At 40.4% G+C, this 21,668-nt stretch overlaps 1 protein-coding gene across 1 annotated transcript; it reads right to left on the bottom strand.

Annotated features, from left to right (window-relative positions):
* Positions 1 to 2,119: 2,119 nt before the first annotated feature.
* LOC306639919 (sperm motility kinase 2B-like) lies at positions 2,120 to 3,646 on the bottom strand (the record flags this gene model as incomplete). Its single annotated transcript, XM_079103599.1, has 1 exon — positions 2,120 to 3,646. The coding sequence occupies one exon, from the start codon at positions 3,644 to 3,646 to the stop codon at positions 2,120 to 2,122; it is 1,527 nt and encodes a 508-aa protein (XP_078959725.1).
* Between the last annotated feature and the right edge of the window lie 18,022 nt (positions 3,647 to 21,668).

Genomic DNA, 21,668 nt, shown 5'->3' with positions numbered 1-21,668 from the left:
TTATGATCTGCTATTTCAGATGGTTCTTTCTCACAGTGACTTGTTTCCTTGTATGTTTTATGATTCTTGACTGTTAGCCTCTTTCTTGGTACAACATCCATCTGAAACATTAAAGACCATATTTAAAGTTTCTCTAGAGAAAATTTATATGTATTTCTTTTGTGAACAGGGACATTCCCAATTCAGAACCATTGATTAAAATTTTGTCTCATGTTCTGATGGCTATAGAAGCTTCCACTGGGTATCTCATCCTATCAGAATATCAACTATTGATTCTCATGAGTTCATTTAAAAAAAATTTATTTGCAAATTTTGAAGATAAGTTCTTTATCTGAAGTGCATGAGGAAAAGATTATCTCCCACTCTGTAGGCTCTCTTTTCACATTATTGATTGTATCCTTTGCTAAGAAAATTTTTTTTAGTTTGAGTCCATCCCATTTATTGATTCTTGCTTTGATTTCTAGTGCTTTGGGAGTCTTGTTAAGGAAGTCTGATCCTAAACCAATATGATGAAGATTCGGGCCTACTTTGTCTTCCATTTGGTACAGGGTCTCTGGTCTAATTCCTAAGTCCTTGACCCATTTTGAGTTGATATTTGTGCAGAGAGAGAGGTAGAGGTTTAATTTCATTTTCCTGAATATGGATTTCCAATTTTCCTAGCACCATTTGTTGAACAGGCTATCTTTTCTCCATTGTATGTTTTTGGCTCCTTTGTCTATTATGAGAAAATTGTATTTATTTGGGTTTGTCTCTGTGTCCTCTATTCTGTACAATTGAGCTACCTGTCTATTTTGGTGCCAATACCATACCATTTTTGTTACTATTGCTCTGTAGAATAGTTTAAGGTCTGGTATTGTGATACCTCCTGCTTCACTTTTTCTACTCAAGATTGTTTTAGCTATTCGAGCTTTTTTATTCTTCCAGATGAAGTTCATGATTGCTTTCTCTATTTCTATGAGGAATGTCATTGGGATTTTAATTGGAGTTGCATTGAATCTGTATAGTGCCTTTGGTAGAATGGCCATTTCCACAAAATTAATTCTGCTTACCCAAGAACATGGAAGATTTTTCCATCTTCTAAGGTTTTCTTCAATTTCTTTCTTTAGTGTTCTGTAGTTTTCATTTTAGAGGTCTTTCACCTCTTTTGTTAGATTGATTCCCAAGTATTTTACTTTTTTGAGGCTATTGTAAATAAAGTGGTTTTCCTAATTTCTCTAGAACTTACAAAACTTTACACCAAAAATACAAAGAAGCCAATCAATAAATGGGTGGACACTATAGAAGACACACTGGCAATTAATAAATATGAAAAAGTGTTCAACATCTCTAGTAATTAGAGAAATGCAAATTAAAACAACTCTGAGATAAAGAAACTGTGGTATATATACACAATGGAATATTATTCAGCTATAAAGAATATAAAGAAGAATAATACTATGAAATTTGCAAATAAATGGATGGAATTGGAGCATATCGGCCTATCCCAAAAAACACAAAGACCAAATGTTTTCCCTGATAAGTGGAGGATGATATATAATAGGGGTGAGGGGGTGGGGAGTAAGAGAAAATGGAGGAACTTTAGATTATGTAGAAGGAAATGAGAGGTAGGGGGGATATGAAAAATGGTGGAATGAGACAGACATCATTACCCTACATACATGTATGATTACACAAATGGTGTGAATCTACATCACGTACAACCATAGAAATTAAATGATGTACCCCATTTGTGTACAATGAATCAAAATGAAGTCCATATAAAATAAATAATTCAAAAAATTTTATTTGTTCTTTTTAGTTTTTATTTGTTCTTTTTTTGACAGTAGAAGGTATTTTGACATATTACACATATATGGAGTATAACTTGTCATTCTTTTTTTTTTTTCACAATTTAAGGGAAACAAATTTATTAAGAAACATCTCTGCGATGGCAGAGAAGAGCAGGACAGGGGGAAGCGTCCTCGGGAAAAGTCTCTGAGGTCTCTGGCAGGAGGGGGTGGAGGAGAGTCCTGGAGCACTGCGATGCGCTCCCGGGTGGAATCCAGTCCGAGAAGCGAGTCCGCTTGGTGATGGAGGGATGCTCAGAGCTCGGGGTCTTCTGGCTGTCCATCGGGCTGTGTCACGTGGGCACGATCTCTGGAACCACGCTATTGGGGAGCCTAGGGGGTCTGTGGCCTCGGTCCGCCGGCGCCACGCTTGTTCTCCGAGCGGGCGGGTGGACGCAAGGAAGGCAACAGCAGAGTCGCCGAAGGCAGGTGGCGAGTCTCCTGGTGACACGCCTCCAGCCCCTGCCTCTGTCGTGGGCTGGCCCCGTAGAGGTGCCCTGGGAGACCGAGCTGTCTCCTCCTGCTACCAGCCTACCAGGGCTGGGCCCAGAGTCCTGCTGGGAGGCTGGCCTGTGGGCGGGTGTCTTCTCGTGGAGGAAGCGCAAAGGAATGGCTGGTACGCTGGCGCACGCAGTGTCCTTCTGACCTGAGGGTTTGGCCTCCTCGGGCTGCTGCAGCTCACAGGGCAAGAGAAGGGCAGGCTCACTGGTGCACCTGTTGGGGTGGACACTGGGAGGATCCACCGAGGGCCCTGGGCGAGGCCCAGCCACCCGACGACGCACAGGCTTTGTCTGGAGCGGGCAGCCCGCCCCCTGGCTTCTTTGGTGCTTTAGGAGAAGGTAAGTGGCCATGGCCTCATCGAATTGGCGGTTGGCCAGGGACACCCAGGTGTTGTACGGGTCGAAACCCATGTCAAACATCATGGTCATGATGGCGGGGTCGGGCCGCTTGGGGAGTGGCTGGCTGGGACGACTGGGTGACGGGTCCTCGCCCTGGCTCAGCCATGGGTGCCCCATGACCTGCTCTAGGGTGGGCCTCCTTTTGGGGTCCACCGTCAGGAGTTTCCGAATGAGGCTGCGAGCTCCCGGGGACACATGCGGGGGGATGTCGTAACTTGCCTGCAAGACCAGATCCAGCAGCCCCTTACTGGTGCTCGCCATGAACGGCCTTCTCCCCGTGAGCATGAAATAAAGAGTGACGCCCAGGCTCCAGACATCTGCAGGGGGGCCCTCGAATCCCTTGCGCTGGATGATTTCAGGGGCGAGGTACAGGAGAGTGCCCCTGAACCCGGTCAGCTGCTGCCCAGGCGTGATGCTGAGGCTCAGGCCAAAGTCGATGAGCTTTAAGTGGCCCCTGGCATCCACCACGAAGTTCTCTGGCTTGAGGTCGAGGTGCGCCACGCCCTTCTGGTGGCAGTAATGAACGACCTGCACCATCTCCCTGAACGCCCTGCGGACTTTCACCTCCGGTAGGCCACCTTCCCGCGGGATGCGAAGCCGGAGCTGCCCCCCCTCCGCGTACTCCATGACCAGGTACATATTGCGGGTGGTCTCGATGACCTGGAAGAGCTGGATCATGTTTTGGTGTTCCAGGGACATCAACCATTCCCGTTCCTGTAGCACAAGCTCCTGCCCCTCTGTCTTTGGCACGATTTTAACCGCCACCTTGACCCCGGTCAGGAAGTGGCGGGCCAGTACCACCTGGCTGAAGCTCCCCTCCCCAATGGGCCTCAGGACACAATAATGGTCGGTGAGGGCGGACTCGAAGCAGGAGCCAGGCCCCTGCGCCTCTACACTACTCTCACTACACTCTCTGAGCATCCTAAGCCAGACCGCCAACTGAGGATGCTATCTAAAAAAAAATAACAAACCCAAACAAAACACCAAAACCAACAAACAAAAGGCAAAACACAAAACAAACAAACAAACAAAATACCCAAATCAAAAAACCAACAGCAAACCACCACAAACACCAACCACCGACCACCAACCACCAAACGCACTAACTACCTGGGAGTCCGACAGGTCACCACCAAGAGCTTCCTGTACTTAATGGACAAAGCCCACCCTCAGCCACTCTCTTATATAGCAGGGGTTTGAGGTGACATCACAGTGGCTCCTTGTGAGGTCAGAGCAAGAAGTGGCATAGTCCCCACGTTCATCTCACTCTGGGGCCTCTTGCACCCTTTGGACTTGCATGATAATAAGAAGGAAGGACCCAGGAAGCTTTCTGTGTCCGTTTGTCCTGGAGAATGATATTTACATGTTTAGAGATGAAAACCGGTTGGAGGTTTCAATGGTCTTTCCATTTGCTGCCTGAAAATCTGTAATAACTTTCAGATTTTAAAGACCTCATCATGTCTACACTCAATGTATTCAATTCCTCTGTCTTCCACCTCATGGCGATCAGGGCCTACTTGCGTTGGAATGCTATCACAGAATGCTCTTCTCCCTAAGATGCTCTGGAGCTAGGCATTAACATCTGTGGGGTTGAGAGGGACGGAGCGTTCATCATCATTTCCCCACAAGGTTCTCATCAGATTTCTCCCTAGAAACCCTGGAGCATGCAGAAGGCGGTACATTGATATGTTCAAAGGGATGAGGGATTCAGTACAGAAGCAGACAATCCCAGAACCAGCAAAAGTGTCCTCCTCATTAGGAGAGGAAAGGGAGGTGTTGCCACACACCAGGGTCCCTTCCTGCTGCTCTTAACAAAACCCCTTGGACTGGGTGGTTGATTAAAGATAGATATCCCCTTCCCACATTCTGGAAACTGGCAGGTCCAAGATGGAAGTGCCTTGTGGCTGTCCTGATGCGAGGGGCGAAGTGTTGGCCACATTCTCTCATGCATGCCCTGCTTTTCCTTTGTTTCATTTTGTGTTCTTTGGACATACTGGCCATTGACCCCAGGGCCTCAGGCACGTCAGGGAAGTGCTCTACAGCTGAAGTACTTCCCTAGGCTCCCAAATTTCCCTTTTGTGTTTTAGGCTTGTTTGTGAAGACAGTGTCTAGCAAAGTTGCTCAGGTCACTGCAGATCTTTTCATTACAAATAACAACAGCAGCGACAATGGCAACAACAACAACAACGAAGATCTTTCTTCTCTCCGTTTTTTTCTTTGAGCAAACTCTGTTGATCGGTCTTCAGGTTCACTTACACTGGGCTTCCTGGGCATCCTGAGGTACTGAATGTGATTGTTGTTTAATTTACTTGTAAGGATTTTTTAAATGAAAACCTTCAGTTTACACATAGTTGCTGCAGATGTAGAAGAATTTGAATTCTCATCATAGGTATAGAAAACAAGGCCTAGAATTTCTGTCCCTGATTCCTACGTCAGCTCTATCCCATTGACCTTGAAGCTGGTTGTCTATCCCGGTCAGAATTGTAAGATCGGACCCTGATATTCATGAATATTTCCATGAATTTTTGAGTGATGGGACTACAATATTTATAAACCACTGTTTTTCCAATATGTTCTTCTGCTTGCTAAAGAAGTTTTTTTCTTTTTTTTTTATTGTAAACAAATGGGATGCATGTTGTTTCTCTGTTTGTACATGGGTTAAAGGCATACCATTTGTATAATCATAAATTTACATATGGTAATGTCGTTTGATTCATTCTATTATTTTTTTCCCTTCCCCCCACCCCTCCCACCCTCTTTTCCCTCTAAACAGCCCTTTCTTTCTCCATTCTTGCCCCCCTCCCTAACCCTAACCCTAACCCTAACCCTAACACTAAGTCCTCCCACCCTCCGCCTTATGTGTCATCATCCGCTTATCAGCGATATCATTCGTCCTTTAGTTTCTTGAGATTGGCTTATCTCACTTAGCATGATGGTCTCCAATTTCATCCATTTGCCTGCAAATGCCATAATTTTATCATTCTTTATGGCTGAGTAATATTCCATTGTATATATATACCACAGTTTCTTTATCCACTCATCAACTGAAGGACATCTAGGTTGGTTCCACAATCTGGCTATTGTGAATTCAGCAACTATGAACATTGATGTGGCTGTATCTCTGTAGTATGTTGATTTTAAGTCCTTTGGGTATAGGCCAAGGAGTGGGATAGCTGGGTCAAATGGTCGTTCCATTCCAAGTTTTCTAAGGAATCTCCACACTGCTTTCCAGAGTGGCTGCACTAATTTGCAGCCCCACCAGCAATGTATGAGTGTTCCTTTCTCCCCACATCCTTGCCAACATCTGTTGCTTGTATTTTTGATAATCGCCATTGTAATTGGGGTGAGATGGAATCTTAGGGTGGTTTTGATTTGCATTTCTCTTATTACTAGAGATGTTGAACATTTTTTCATATGTTTGTTGATTGCTTGTACATCTTCTTCTGTGAAGTGTCTGTTCATTTCCTTAGCCCATTTGTTGATTGGATTATTTGTATTCTTGGTGTAGAGTTTTTTGAGTTCTTTATAGATTCTGGAGATTAGTGCTCTATCTGAAGTATGATTGGCAAAGATTTTCTCCCACTCTGTAGGCTCTTTCTTCCCATTGCTGATAGTTTCCTTTGCTGAGAGAAAGCTTTTTAGTTTGAATCTATCTCAGTTATTGATTCTTGCTTTTATTTCTTGTGCTATGGGAGTCCTGTTGAACAAGTCTGATCCTAAGCCAACAAGTTGAAGGTTTGGACCTAATTTTTCTTCTATAAGATGCAGGGTCTCTGGTCTGATTCCAAGGTCCTTAATCCATTTTGAGTTGAGTTTAGTGCAGGGTGAGAGATATGGGTTTTAGTTTCATTCTGTTGCATATGGATTTCCAATTCTCCCAGCACCATTTGTTGAAGAGGCTATCTTTTCTCCATTGCATATTTTTGGTACCTTTGTCTAGTATCAGAAAGTTGTATTTATTTGGGTTTGTGTCCATGTCCTCTATTCTGTACCATTGATATACCTGTCTATTTTGGTACCAATACCATGCTGACTTTGTTACTATTGCTTTGTAATAAAGTTGAAGTTCAGGTATTTCGATACCCCCTGCTTCATTTTTCCTGTGAAAGATTGTTTTAGCTATTCTGTGTTTCTTATTCTTCCAGATGAATTTCATGATTGCTTGCTCTATTTCTGTAAGGTACATCATTGGGATTTTAATTAGAATTGCATTGAATCTGTATAGCACTTTTGGTAGTATAGCCATTTTGACAATATTAATTCTGCCTATCCAAGAACATGGGAGATCTTTCCATCTTCTAAGGTTTTCTTTAATTTCTTTCTTTAGTGTTCTGTAGTTCCCATTGTAGAGGTCTTTCACCTCTTTTGTGAGATTGATTCCCAAGTATTTTATTTTTTTTGATGCTATCGTGAATGGGGTAGTTTTCATAATTTCTCTTTCTGAGGATTCATCACTTATGTATAAAAATGCATTGGATTTATGAGCATTGATCTTGTAACCTGCTACTTTATTGAATTCACTTATGAGTTCTACGAGTTTTCTGGTGGAATTTCCTGGTTCCTCTAAGTATATAATCATATCATGAGCAAATAGGGATAGTTTGAGTTCTTCTTTTCCTATTCGTATTCCTTTAATTTCTTTGGTCTGTCTAATTGCTCTGGCTAGCGTTTCAATTACGATGTTGAATAGAAGTGGTGAAAGAGGGCATCCCTGCCTTGTTCCAGTTTTTAGGGGGAATGCTTTCAGTTTTTCACCATTTAGAATGATATTAGCCATGGGCGTAGCATAGATAGCCTATACAATGTTAAGGAATGTTTCCACTATCCCTATTTTTTCTAGTGTTTTGAGCATGAAGGGGTGCTGTATTTTATCAAATGCTTATCCTGCATCTATTGAAATAATCTTGTGATTCTTGACTTTAAGTCTATTGATATGGTGAATTACATTTATTGATTTCCAAATGTTGAACCAACTTTGCATCCCTGGGATGAAACCCACTTGATCGTGGTGCACTATCTTTTTAATATATTTTTGTATGCGATTTGCTAAAATTTTGTTGAGAATTATTGCATCAATGTTCACTAATGATATTGGTGTGAAATTTTCATTCCTCAATGTGTCTCTGTCTGGTTTGGGTATCAGGGTAATATTGGCTTCATAGAATGAGTTTGGGAGGGTTCCCTCCTCTTCTATTTTATGGAATACTTTGAGAAGTATTGGAATGAGCTCTTCTTTAAAGGTTTTGTAGAACTCAGCTGAGAATCCATCTGGTCCTGGACTTTTCTTTGTTGGTAGGCTTTTGATGACTTCTTCTATTTCAGTACTTGAAATTGGTCTATTTAAATTGTTTATGTCCTCCTCATTCAGTTTAGGCAATTCATATGTCTCTAGAAACCTGTTGATGTCTTCTATTTTGTTGGAGTATAGATTTTCAAAATAGCTTCTAATTATGTTTTGTATTTCAATCGTGTCTGGTGTTATATTTTCTTGTTCATTCCGAATTTTAGCGATTTGGGTTTTCTCTCGTCTTCTCTTTGTTAGAGTGGCTAAGGGTTTATCAATTTTGTTTATTTTTTCAAAGAACCAAATATTTATTTTGTCAATTTTTTGTATTGTTTCTTTTGTTTCAATTTCGTTGATTTCAGCTCTGAGTTTAACTATTTCCTGTCTTCTACTACTTTTGGTGTTGGTCTATTCTTCTTTTTCTAGGGCTTTGAGCTGTAGCGTTAGGTCGTTTATTTGTTGATTTTTAGTTCTTTTATTGAATGCGCTCCATGAAATAAATTTTCCTCTAAGTACTGCTTTCATAGTGTCCCAAAGATTTTGATATCATGTTTCGTTGTTCTCATTTACCTCTAAGAATTTTTTAATGTCCTTCCTAATATCTTCTGTTATCCATTCATCATATAATAGCATATTGTTTAATCTCCAAGTGTTGGAGTAGCTTCTGTTTTTTACTCTTTCATTTATTTCTAATTTCAATCCATTATGATCTGATAGAATACATGGTAGTGTCCCTATCTTCTTGTATTTGCTTACATTACCTTTGTGGCCTAATATATGGTCTATTTTAGAGAAGGATCCATGTGCTGCTGAGAAGAAAGTGTATTCGCTCTTGGTTGGATGTTATATTCTATAAATGTCCGTTAAGTCTAAATTATTGATTGTGTTATTGAGGTCTATGGTTTCTTTGTTCAATTTTTGTTTGGAAGATCTGTCCAGTGGTGAGAGAGGCGTGTTAAAATCACCTAGTATTATTGTGTTATGGTCTATTTGGTTTCTGGAATTGAGAAGGATTTGTTTGACATACATGGATGAGCCACTGTTTGGGGCATAGATGTTTATGATTGTTATATCTTGCTGATTTATGCTTCCCTTAAGCAATATGTAATGTCCTTCTTTCTCCCTTCTAACTAACTTTGACTTGAAATATGTTGTTCCAGGCCCTTCTAGCTTTTAGTGTCTGGATTGAAAAATCTGCTGATATCAATATTGGTTTCCCCCTGAATGTAATTTGATTCTTTTCTCTTGCAGCCTTTAAAATTCTGTCTTTATTTTGTATGTTAGGTATTTTCATTATAATGTGCCTTGGTGTGGGTCTGTTGTAATTTTGTATTTTTGGAGTCCTATAAGCCTCTTATACTTGATCTTCCATTTCATTCTTCAGATTTGGGAAATTTTCTGATAGTATTTCATTGAATAGATTGTTCATTCCTTTGGTCTGTTTCTCTAAGCCTTCCTCAATCCCAATAATTCTTAAATTTGTCCTTTTCATGATATCCCATAGTTCTTGGAGATTCTGTTCATGATTTCTTACCAACTTCTCTGTTTGGTCCACTTTGTTTTCAAGGTTAAATATTTTGTCTTCCATATCTGAGGTTCTGTCTTCCAGGTGTTCTATCCTATTGGTTATGCTTTCTATGGAGTTCTTAATTTGGTTTATTGTTTCCTTCCTTTCAAGGATTTCTGTTTGTTTGTTTGTTTTTTCAATATCTCTGACTCTTTATTGAAATGATCTTTTGCTTCCTGTATTTGCTCTTTTAACTGTCGATTGGTGTGATCATTCAGTGCCTGCATTTGCTCTTGCATCTCGTCATTTGCTTCCCTGATCATTTTAATTATGTATATTCTGAACTCCCTTTCTGTCATTTCTTCTGCCATGCTGTCGTTGGGTTTTATTGATGTAACATCTAGATTTGTTTGCAGCATTTTCTTTTTTTGTTTTGTCATATTGTTCAGGTATCAGTGGACCACTGAAATATTGCAGATTTCCTCTATTGACTTATAATGTCCCTGAAGATTTCTAGTATATCCCCTCTTAGCCTTCAGAAGCCTGAAGTCTTGGAGGAAGTTGATAATGCAGTGCTCCACAAGGAAGTTGCCTCTCTAGAGGGGTGGTGGCCTTCCGGTGGGGTATATTCCCTGCTAGTGGGCAGAGGTACCTTCACTTGCTGATGAATGATCATCCAAAGGGGAAGTAGGATGTGGGCTGATGCAAGGCCAGTTTGGGCCTGTGTCTCTGGTTTTACAGTCCTTGTGGGAGAACCTCACCCGGCAGGGAAGACTCACCTGGTGGGGAGGTCTCGCTGGTCAGTTCCTCTCCTAGAGGTTCCGTTCAATTCACAACTACCGCCTGGGCTGGGCAGCCTTCTTCTGCAATGTTCCCAGGGACCCGGACCTACCTCCTGGGCCTGGAAGCCTCGCCCTTCGCAGACGAATCTCCTTAGGCTGCCTCTCCTCAGAAAGCTGCCTGCCGCCCTGGAGCCTTCGCTCTACCCCTCAGTTTGTCTGTGCAGCTCTTCCACCAAGAAGCCGCCTAGGTCCTGGGACCCTGCTCTGCACCTAATCGCCTGGCTATGTGGCCCCTCCTCTGAGCAGCCACCTGGAGCCCCTTTTAGTCTCTCCAAGTCCCAGTGACTCGCCACACGCCTCTTCCTCCTGCAGACGCCTGGTGTTCCATGCGGTCGGTCTATGTCCAAGTGACCCACCAAGCACCTCCTTCTCCTCCAGGCAGTCACCCAGAGATCTGGTGTGTTCGTCACGAGTCCCAGGAACTCACTGTGCACCTCCTTGTCCTGACTGCCACCCGTAGCCCTGGTGCAGTCACTCTGAGCCCAAGCACCCCGCCACGCTCCTCCTCCTCCTCCAGGCAACCCCCCTGTGTTCAGGAGTGGATGCTATGAGTCCAAACCACTCACCACACTGCTCCTCCAGATAGCCGCCCGGAGCCCTGGCGCAGCTGCTCCAAGTCCAAGCAACGTGCTGAGCCCGTGCTTCTCCTTCTCCTCTGGGCAGCCCCTGGTGTTCAGGGGTGGTCGCTTTCAGTCCAAACAGCTCACCACGCCCCCCCTCCTTTGGGTAGCCTCCCAGAGCCTGGGTGGGTTGCTCCGAGTCCAAGCGCCGTGCTGAGTGGCCTCCTCTCTGATGCTCCCAGTTGTCCGCGTTCACTGCTCCAGCGGGGGGAGGGGTGTCTTCGTCGGGCAAATCTACTTCACAAAGTTCCCTGCGTTCGGGGACTACTGCCCCATTCCAGACACCTCCCCAATGGGAGAGACTCACCCAGCCCGGTGCAGAGCAGGGTGCAGAGCACTTATTGACTGGGTTATTTTTTTTTTTTTTTTGGTTTTTTCTTTTAATTTATTTTAATTAAAAAACATAAATTTACATAAGGCAATAGTATTTGATTCATTCTGTTATTTTTTCCCTTCCCCCCACCCCTCCCACCCTCCTTTCCCTCTATAGAGTCCTTCCTTCCTCCATTCTTACCACCCTCCTTATCCCTAACCCTAAATCTAACCCTAACCCTAAGGCTAACCCCTCCTACCCCCCCTTACATGTCCTCATCCGCTTATCAGCCAGATCATTCGTCCTTTAGTTTTTTGAGATTGGCTTATCTCACTTAGCATGATATCCTCCAATTTCATCCATTTGCCTGCAAATGCCATTATTTTATTATTCTTCATGGCAGAGTAATATTACATTTTATATTTTATATATATATATATATATATATATATATATATATATATATATCACAGTTTCTTTATCCATTCATCAACTGAAGGACATCTAGGTTGGTTCCACAATCTGGCTATTGTGAATTGAGCAGCTATGAACATTGATGTGGCTGTATCTCTGTAGTATGCTGATTTTAAGTCCTTTGGGTATAGACCAAAGAGTGGGATAGCTGGGTCAAATGGTGGTTCCATTCCAAGCTTTCTGAGGAATCTCCATACTGCTTTCCAGAGTGGCTGCACTAATTTGCAACCCCACCAGCAATGTATGAGTGTACCATTTTCCCCACCTCCTCGCCAACACCTATTGTTGCTTGTGCTCTTGATAATCACCATTCTAATTGGGGTGAGATGAAACCTTAGGGTAGTTTTGATTTGCATTTCTCTTATTACTAGAGATGTTGAACATTTTTTCATATATCTGTTGATTGCTTGTACATCTTCTTCTGTGAAGTGTCTATTCATTTCCTTAGCCCATTTGTTGATTGGATTATTTGTATTCTTGGTGTAGAGTTTTTTGAGTTCTTTATAGATTCTGGAAATTAGCGCTCTATCTGAAGTATGAGTGGCAAAGATATTCTCCCACTCTGTAGGCTCTCTCTTCACATTACTGATAGTTTCCTTTGCTGAGAGAAAGCTTTTTAGTTTGAATCTATCCCAGGTGTTGATTCTTGCTTTTATTTCTTGTGCTATGGGAGTCCTGTTGAACAAGTCTGATCCTAAGCCAACAAGTTGAAGGTTTGGACCTACTTTTTCTTCTATAAGATGCAGGGTCTCTGGTCTGATTCCGAGGTCCTTGATCCATTATGAGTTGAGTTTTGTGCAGGGTGAGAGATAGGGGTTTAGTTTCATTCTGTTGCATATGGATTTCCAGTTTTCCCAGCACCATTTGTTGAAGAGGCTATCTTTTCTCCATTGCATATTTTTGGCATCTTTGTCTAGTATGAGAAAATTGTATTTATCTGGGTTTGTGTCCATGTCCTCTATTCTGTACCATTGATCTACCTGTCTATCTTCGTACCATTACCATGCCGTTTTTGTTACTATTGCTTTGTAATAGAGTTGAAGATCTGGTTTTGTGATACCCCCTGCTTTGCTCTTTCTACTGAGAATTGCTTTAGCTATTCTGGGTTTCTTATTCTTCCAGATGAATTTCATAATTGCTTGCTCTATTTCTGTAAGGTACATCATTGGGATTTTAATTGGAATTGCATTGAATCTGTATAGCACTTTTGGTAGTATGGCCATTTTGACAATATTAATTCTGCCTATCCAAGAACATGGGAGATCTTTCCATCTTCTAAGGTTTTCTTTAATTTCTTTCTTTAGTGTTCTGTAGTTCTCAATGTAGAGGATTTTCACCTCTTTTGTGAGATTGATTCCCAAGTATTTCATTTTTTTTGATGCTATTGCGAATGGGGTAGTTTTCCTAATTTCTCTTTCTGAAGATTCATCACTTATGTATAAAAGTGCATTGGAATTATGAGCATTGATCTTGTAACCTGCTACTTTACTGAATTCACTTATGAGTTCTAAGAGTTTTCTGGTGGAATTTCCAGATTCCTCTAAATATATAATCATGTCATCAGCGAACAGGGATAGTTTGAGTTCCTCTTTTCCAATTCGTATCCCTTTAATTTCTTTGGTTTGTCTAATTGCTCTGGCTAAAGTCTCAAGAACGATATTGAATGGAAGTGGTGAAAGAAGGCATCCCTGCCTTGTTCCAGTTTTTAGGGGGAATGCTTTCAGTTTTTCACCATTTAGAATGATATTGGCCATGGGCTTAGTGTAGATGGCCTTTACAATGTTAAGGAATGTTCCCACTACCCCAATTTTCTCTAGTGTTTTGAGCATAAGGGATGGTATATTTTATTGAATGCTTTTTCTACATCTATTGAAATAATCATGTGATTCTTGACTTTAAGTCTATTGATATGGTGAAGACATTTATTGATTTCTGGATGTTGAACCAACCTTGCATCCCTGGGATAAAACCCACTTGATTGTGGTGCACCATCTTTTTAATATATTTTTGTATGTGATTTGCTAAAATTTTGTTGAGAATTTTTGCATCAATATTCATTAAGAATATTGGTCTGAAATTTTCTTTCCTTGATGTGTCTCTGTCTGGTTTATGTATCAGGGTGATATTGGCTTCATAGAATGAGTTTGGGAGGGTTCCCTCCTCTTCTATTTTATGGAATGCTTTGAGAATTATTGGAATGAGCTCTTCTTTAAAGGTTTTGTAGAACTCAGCTGAGAATCCATCTGGTTCTGGACTTTTCTTTGTTGTTAGGCTTTTAATGACCTCTTCTATTTCATTGCTTGAAATTGATTTATTTAAGTTGTGTATGTCCTCCTCATTCAGTGTAGCTAATTCATATGTCTCTAGAAACTTGTTGATGTCTTTGAGGTTTTCTGTTTTGTTGGAGTATAGATTTTCAAAATAGCTTCTAATTATTTTTTGTATTTCACTCGTGTGTGTTGTGATATTTTCTTGTTCATTCTGAATTTTAGTAATTTGAGTTTTCTCCCTCTTTCTCTTTGTTAGTGTGGCTAAGGATTTATCAATTTTGTTTATTTTTTCAAAGAACCAACTATTTATTCTGTTAATTTTTCCTATTGTTTCTTTTTTTTCAATTTCATTGATTTCGGCTCTGGTTTTTTAATGTTCAATTTTATGAGTTCTTTCTACATCCTTGAGATTAATGCTCTATCCAAGGTGCAGGTGGCAAAGATTTTCTCCCATTCTATAAATCCTCTCTTCACCTTCATGAGGGTTTCCTTTGCTATGAATAAGCTTTTTAGTTTGATACCATCTCACTTATTGATTCTTGATTTTTACTTCTTGAACTTTAGGAGTCTTATTGAGAAATTTGGTTCCTAAGCCAACACAATAGAGATTTGGGTCTGTTTTTCTTCTTTTAGGCGCAGCATCTCTAGTCTAATGCCAAGATCCTTGATCCATTCGAGGTCCTTGATGCACTGTGATTTGAGTTTTGTGCAGGGTGAGAGTTAGGGGTTAATTTCATTTTGCTACTAAGGATTTCCAGTTTTCCCAGCACCATTTGTTGAAGAGGCTATTTTTTCTCCAATGTATGTTTATGGCGCCTTTGTCCAGTATGAGATAACTGTGTGTGGGTGTGTCTCTGTGTCTTCTACTCTGTGTCACTGGTCTATATTTTATGGGTCCTTAAATCAAAATGTGCCACTTTAGTAACATACCAAAACTCAGCTTATATATCATAGTGATCTTTCTGCATTAAAAACAATTACCTTTTCAAAGGACATCTGTAAGTTTTTCTGATACATAGTAAAACAAATATAATTGTGAGTCTAGTGGTCATTATTTTTTATTTTTTGGTTCTGAAATTTGAACCTAGGGACAGTCACTATTGACTCACTACTGAGCTATATTTATCCCCAGGTCTTTTTATTCTATTTTTTTTTCTTTAAATTTTTTGTTTTGACAAAGGGTCTTAGTAAACTTCCCAGTCTGATCTTGAGCTCATGATCCTCCTGCCTCAGCCTCTGGGAAGCTGGGATTACAGGTGTGTGGTCCGGCTGTGCCTAGGTTGGTCATTCTCCTTCAGGATTTAATAGTGTTTTCCATTTGGCTTGAATTTTTTAAGCTATCAAATAGGGAAGTTACTCTTACTCTTTTTTTTTTTTTTAATCTCACATTGTAAGTGCTAGTGACAGGTTAGGAGACCTGGTCTGTGCAGCCTGGGTAATGGGAGGGGCCCCTTTCTGATGCTGAAGAAACTGAGAATTTAGTGGAATGCATGCAACTGAGATAAGAGGCTGAACCAAATGAGGAAACAACCCAATTCCAGAAGGGAAATTCTGGTGCTTAAAATCAGAAAAACAACAAAATAAACAAAGAAAAAAAAAAAGATATCAGAAGGCTAAGGAGATAGAGGGTGCTTCAAGTTGAAAAATAAGTTGACCCAGCAAGTCAAATTCTTTATGAGGCTGTTTTCCATTTGTTGGATTTGCCAGGGTATGTGGAAGGGTCAACCAGATTCAGAGGGTCAGAAGGCTGGCTAGACCCATAGAACCTCCAAGGTTTCAGACAAGCCATGACTTTGCTTTTGTTCTTAAGGTTTTATGAGTTAGAGGTAAAGAATGTTTTTATCAAGAAGAGACTAAGTTGAACAGTTGTGCAATACAAACTAAATGAACAAAAGGTCAGGGGTTCTCCTTTTTCCCCTTGACCTCTCTATTTTGGAGAATACCTCAAAGGTGAATAAAACGCTCCATTCAGGTACATTTTCGTATAACTGGACTTCTGCTCGGGTATTTTATGACATTCTTTTAAAAATTCTATTTGTGTAAGTTTTATAATGCACAGTTTGTTAGTAGTAAATATATTCATTTATTTTTCTCATTCATTGACTCGACAATATCAAATACTTTCTATGTGCCGCTTTCGACCCTGGGGTTGGAGATGTGAACAAAAAGAATAAAAAGCTGCATTCTCATAGAAACAGACAATAAACAATGAAGATCTAAATATACACCAGCTAGTGATAAATTACATAAAGTAAAAATTAAACAAAACCCCAAACAATTGATCCATCAAACAGAACAGGACTGGAGTCTGACTCAAAGAGTGGCTACTTTAGGATGGAAGGTGGCAGGGGCTTCTATGAAGAAGGGGTATTTGGACCAGGATCTGGATGACATGAGGGAGGGAATCAGGCAAACATCCAGGTAGGTGATGGTATACAGACCAGGAAACAGTACCTGCCTTGACACATCTGAGAAGTAGTGGGATCTCTCGGGTGATGTGGATAGAACAGGGGTCAGAGTGGGTAAGGTAGCAGGAGATAAGAGAATAGTTCAGAGAGTAGACAAGCCAGATCACCCAAAGCTTTGCAGGCTCACTAAGGAATCTGATTGTATTCTGAGTGGGATGTGATGCCATCCTAGGGCTTTAGCCTCATGATTTGATTTACATTTCTGAAATATTACTCTGGCTTCTGTATTGAAAATAGACTAGAAGGGAGAAGACAAAGAATACCAGCAACCTGGGACACTGCTACAGAATGTATGCAAGAGACTTTGGTGGCTGTGCTGAAGAATAATAAATAAATAAACAGAACACATCTTAGAGCTGTGGGTATATTTTTTAGTAGAGTTGCACAATCACAATTACTTGGATTCCATTCTGAAAAGAAATTCTCAGAATTGCAAGGTGATTACAGTACAGACTATAGATATTTCCTGATATTTTATAAAATGTCAGCTTTTGGAGAGATGTCAATGCCTTGCTGATAGAAAGACATATCTTTTTTTAAGAAAAAAATGTGCAGCAAACATATAAAGATATGCAAAAGAAATGCAAACATTGGTAGGCAAGTGCAATATATTTTCTTCTCAGTGGTTGAGAGTTATCTTCTTTAAAATAAAATTTATTGGGACATTATCTGTGTTCACCAAAAGACTTGCAGGCAGTCATGCTTAAGTAAGGGAGATCTTTGGGTTCCATGTATAAAATGGAACAAATAGATGTGAATTTTATTGTTTTTTTTGTTGCTATTGTTGTTTAGTCAATGGAAAATGTATTAAAAATGTTCTTTGTCTTGTAAGAATCCATTGGGTAAATTGAGGAGTATGACCAGTTTAAGTCCTGAGCTTTGACTCCAGTCCTATCTAGGTTTGTTGCACATGTCTTCACTTTAAGTGTTATTTAGTTTTGAGCAAGTTATTTAACTTCATTTAAAGCCTCATTTTGTATATCTAACATAAAACTGTGTTGTTTTATGTAAACTTTTGGGGATGTATCTGTTCATATATGAAAATCTGCAAACTATTGTGTGGCACACAAAAACTATTCTCCCTAAGAATAGTTATTTCATTATCATTATCATCATCTGATTATCATTGTTAATATTGCTCAATTAGACTTGCAATTGCCAGACCTGCAATTCAAAACATGTGAAGTGGCTTCACTTTGGTCTTAAGTACAACTAAGAATAGAAAGGTATTCTAAATTTATTTCTACTTTTCTGCAAAAGTGTTTCAAACTAACCTAGGATAGTGCTGAAAATCCTGCATTCTCTGAGGAAAATCACAAGACTTGAAGCTCTACTTTCTGAAGTTCTGAGATAAGGGTGCCGTAAATATCATTTTGAATGCATGAATCCAGGAAGTTATCTCATCATGTATGATAGGATAGTTGCTTATAAAGGAAGGTAAAGAGTCTAAGGCCTCTAACATTCTTTAAAACAGATTTTTTGCCAGTTCTTTCATTGTTTACAAAACATTTGCCCCTCTGCTGTCATATTGTGAGCAGAAACATATCCCTTAAGTTCATGTGCTGAAGTCCTAACTTGTGTGACTATATTTGGAAATATGTCCTATAAGGAGATGATTAAGTTTAAATAGTGTCATAACAGTCAGACCCCAGTAAAATTGGACTGATACCCTTATAAGAAGAAGAAGAGACTTGAGGAGTGTGCATGCACAGAAAACTGGCCGTGGAAGGGCAAGATGAGAAGCAGCCATCCAGAACACAAGAAGACAGGCCTCATCAGAAATCAGTCTTGCTGGCATCTGGGTGTTGGGATTCCAGTCTTAAGATCTGTGAGATGATGGAGTCATATTGTTTAAATCACTCAATCTGGGTTATTTTGTCATGGCAACCCTAAATGACTAAGATGGATTTTGGTATTGGGTAAGGGTGGTTCTAGAGGAATAGAATCTTAAGTGTTCTGGGTTGGTTCTGTGGTTTCTGAAATTGACTCTCAAATCTGACTATATTTAAGGGCAATAATGATTCATAGTAAGAAGAGCACTGATAGCCTAGGACATGATACCACAATACAGGGAAAGTATCACAAAGGGATACTGCTAATAAAGTACTTATAAGGAACAAGAATCTGAGTAATAATGAACATGTTACTGTCAGACTTGTAAACTAACAATTATAGCAAAATTGGCAAGTCGCTACTGATATTGCTAAAGTAAGCAAGAAAGGAAGTGCTCAAGGATTCATACTTCCAGCTCAAACTGCAAAAATGACATGAAAACCTTTATATTTTCCCTGTATGAGAACCTTAATTCTTACAGTCAAAGACCTGCAATTGCCGACAACCAAACACAAACTCTCATCCTGTGAGCATCTGATTTAGGCAAACTGAATTTGCATCCTCCCTGAGCATCTATAAAAGTGAGAGTGTTAATGGGAAGATACTGAAGTCCTGAAATTTAGAATGGGGACATCAGAGGGAGATCCAAGATGGCGGACTAGAGGGAGGCTGCATTCCTTGTCACTCCGTAACTCTGGTTTCAAGCAGAGGATATCTGTTTCTTGGTGAGGCAGTTTTTGCTGCTTATCGATCCCCTGCTGTTTATCCCTTTGGCTGCTGTGATCACCTGTAGTCTGCCAGCATATCGATGCCTTTTCTGAGTGCAGATGCTCACTGTCAGGTGCCTATCATCCGCCATTTGCCTGCCTCTTGCCTATCTGTTGCCTGCCTTACACCTATCCATCACCCACTGCATGAGGTTCACCTCCCGATCATCAGACAACAGTCAGCAAACTGATCGCTGATAGCCAGTGGAGTACCAGCTGCCTGCTGTTCCCTGGAAGTTCAATGTGACAGTACCTGCAGGATGGATTACACATGGCTGCTGCCATTTTGAGACAACAGCCAGGCCCAGTAGGACCCCTGGCCAGACTGACTGAGCCCTGTCTCCAGGATCCCTCAGCCCAACTGATCACTCCCTGCCTCTGGGGCCCTCACATCGACTGACTGCTACCTGCCGCCAGGACCCCCAGACAAACTGTGTCCTATCACCAGGACCCCAGACCAACTGATTGCACCCGGCCTCCAGGATCCCGGAACCACACCAAACATGCCTGACCAACCACACCCCACCTCCAGGACCTCCAACTGATCACGTCCACACCCTGAGCTGCAGCTCCCCATTTGCCAAAACATTTGGAAGCCAGAGTGGCCATCTTGGATAATCCTGGAAGCTATAGCTCTGATCTTTAGGTGGGGCAAATCCTATCCTGAGATACTTGCTGGAGCCTTGAAGCTCATTGTCAGGTACCTCTCATGCATCAGGCCACAGAAGACTGGGAGATTTGATTACTATATGACTGTTATACTGTAGATTTTCTTTTTTCTCCTTATTGAAAAATTTTAAGTTTTTATTTCCTTACTTTTCTTGCTTTCTTTTCCTTTTGTTTATCTGTTCCCTCAGAGTCTCTTTCTCCCTTTTTGCATGCTAACATCCAATTTCTTTTGATTACACTCTCGCCCTTTCTATTATCTAGATCTTCTTTCTTTTCTTATCCCATTAACAGCTACATTCTACATCCCTCTGCATCCTCTTTGTCCTCCTTTAGAAACTGCAGACCTTATTGCAAATCTGTTTGTTTTACTGAAGATAATATTTGAGCTCATTCTGTTTATTATGACAATATTGTTATTGTCCTCATAGGGGCTATTTGGTCTAGGATTGCATACTGTCTGAATTGGGCACTGCTAATATTGATCTCCCCTTAAAGAAAAAGTTTTGGAAACCTATAGGGCCACTATAAGCCTATAGGGGGAAATCTGCAATACCCCAGATCTGCACTGCTAGAGGGGAAGATATATGAACAACATGAAATAACAAGGGAAGAAAATGATCCAAACAAATCTAGATTCTATATTAACAGAATCCAATGACAGTATGGTAGAAGAAATGTCAGAGAAGGACTTCAGATTATACATGATTAAGATGATTTGCGAAGCAAAGGATAAGATAAGAGAGCAAATGCAGGCAATGAATGATAATACCAATAAGCTGAAAGAGCAACTGCAGGAAGCAAAAGATCATTTCAACAAAGAGATAAAGATCCAAAAAAAAAAAAAATCCTTGAAATGAAGGAAACAATAAACCAAATAAAAACTCAATGGAAAGCATCACCAAAAGACTAGACCACTTGGAAGACAGAACCTCAGACAATGAAGACAAAATATTTAATCTTGAAAATAAAGTCGCCCAAACAGAGAAGATGGAAAGAAATCATGAACAGAATCTCCAAGAACTGTGGGACATCATGAAGAGACCAAATTTAAGAATTATTGGGATTGAGGAAGGCACAGAGATACAAACCAAAGGAATGAACAACCTATTCAATGAAATAATATCAGAAAATTTCCCAAATCTGAAGAATGAAATGGAAAATCAAATACAAGAGGCTTATAGAACACCAAGTGCACAAAATTACAACAGATCCACACCAAGGCACATTATAATGAAAATGCCTAATATTCAAAATAAAGATAGGATTTTGAAGGCTATGAGAGAAATGCATCAGATAACATATAGGGGGAAACCAATACGGATAGCAGCCAACTTCTCAACCCAGATTCTAAAAGCTAGAAGGGCCTGAAACAACATATTTCAAGCTCTGAAAGAACATGGTTGTCAACCAAGAATCCTATACCCAGCAAAACTAACCTTCAGATTTGAAGATGAAATAAAATCCTTCCATGATAAACAAAAGTTAAAAAATTCACAAATAGAAAGCCTGTACTACAGAATGTTCTCAAGAAAATATTCCATGAGGAGGAAATGAAAAACAACAATGAAGGTCAGCAAAGGGAAGAACTACCTTAGAGAAAAACCACTCAAAGGAGAAACCAAGCCAAGTTAAAAACCAAAAATAAGCCCAAATGACTGGAAATACAAATCATATCTCAATAATAACCCTGAATGTTAATGGCCTGAACTCATCAATCAAAAGACATAGACTGGCAGAATGGATTAAAAAGAAAGACCCAACAATATGCTGCCTGCAAAAGACTCATCTCATAGAAAAAGACATCCACAGACTAAAGGTGAAAGGATGGGAAAAAAACCTACCACGCACATGGACTCAGTAAAAAAGCGGAGTTTTCCATCATTATATCAGATAGAG

Source organism: Sciurus vulgaris, assembly GCF_902686455.1.
Source record: "Sciurus vulgaris genome assembly, chromosome: 11".
Lineage (NCBI taxonomy): Eukaryota > Metazoa > Chordata > Mammalia > Rodentia > Sciuridae > Sciurus > Sciurus vulgaris.
This window is presented reverse-complemented; position numbering and strand designations above follow the sequence as displayed.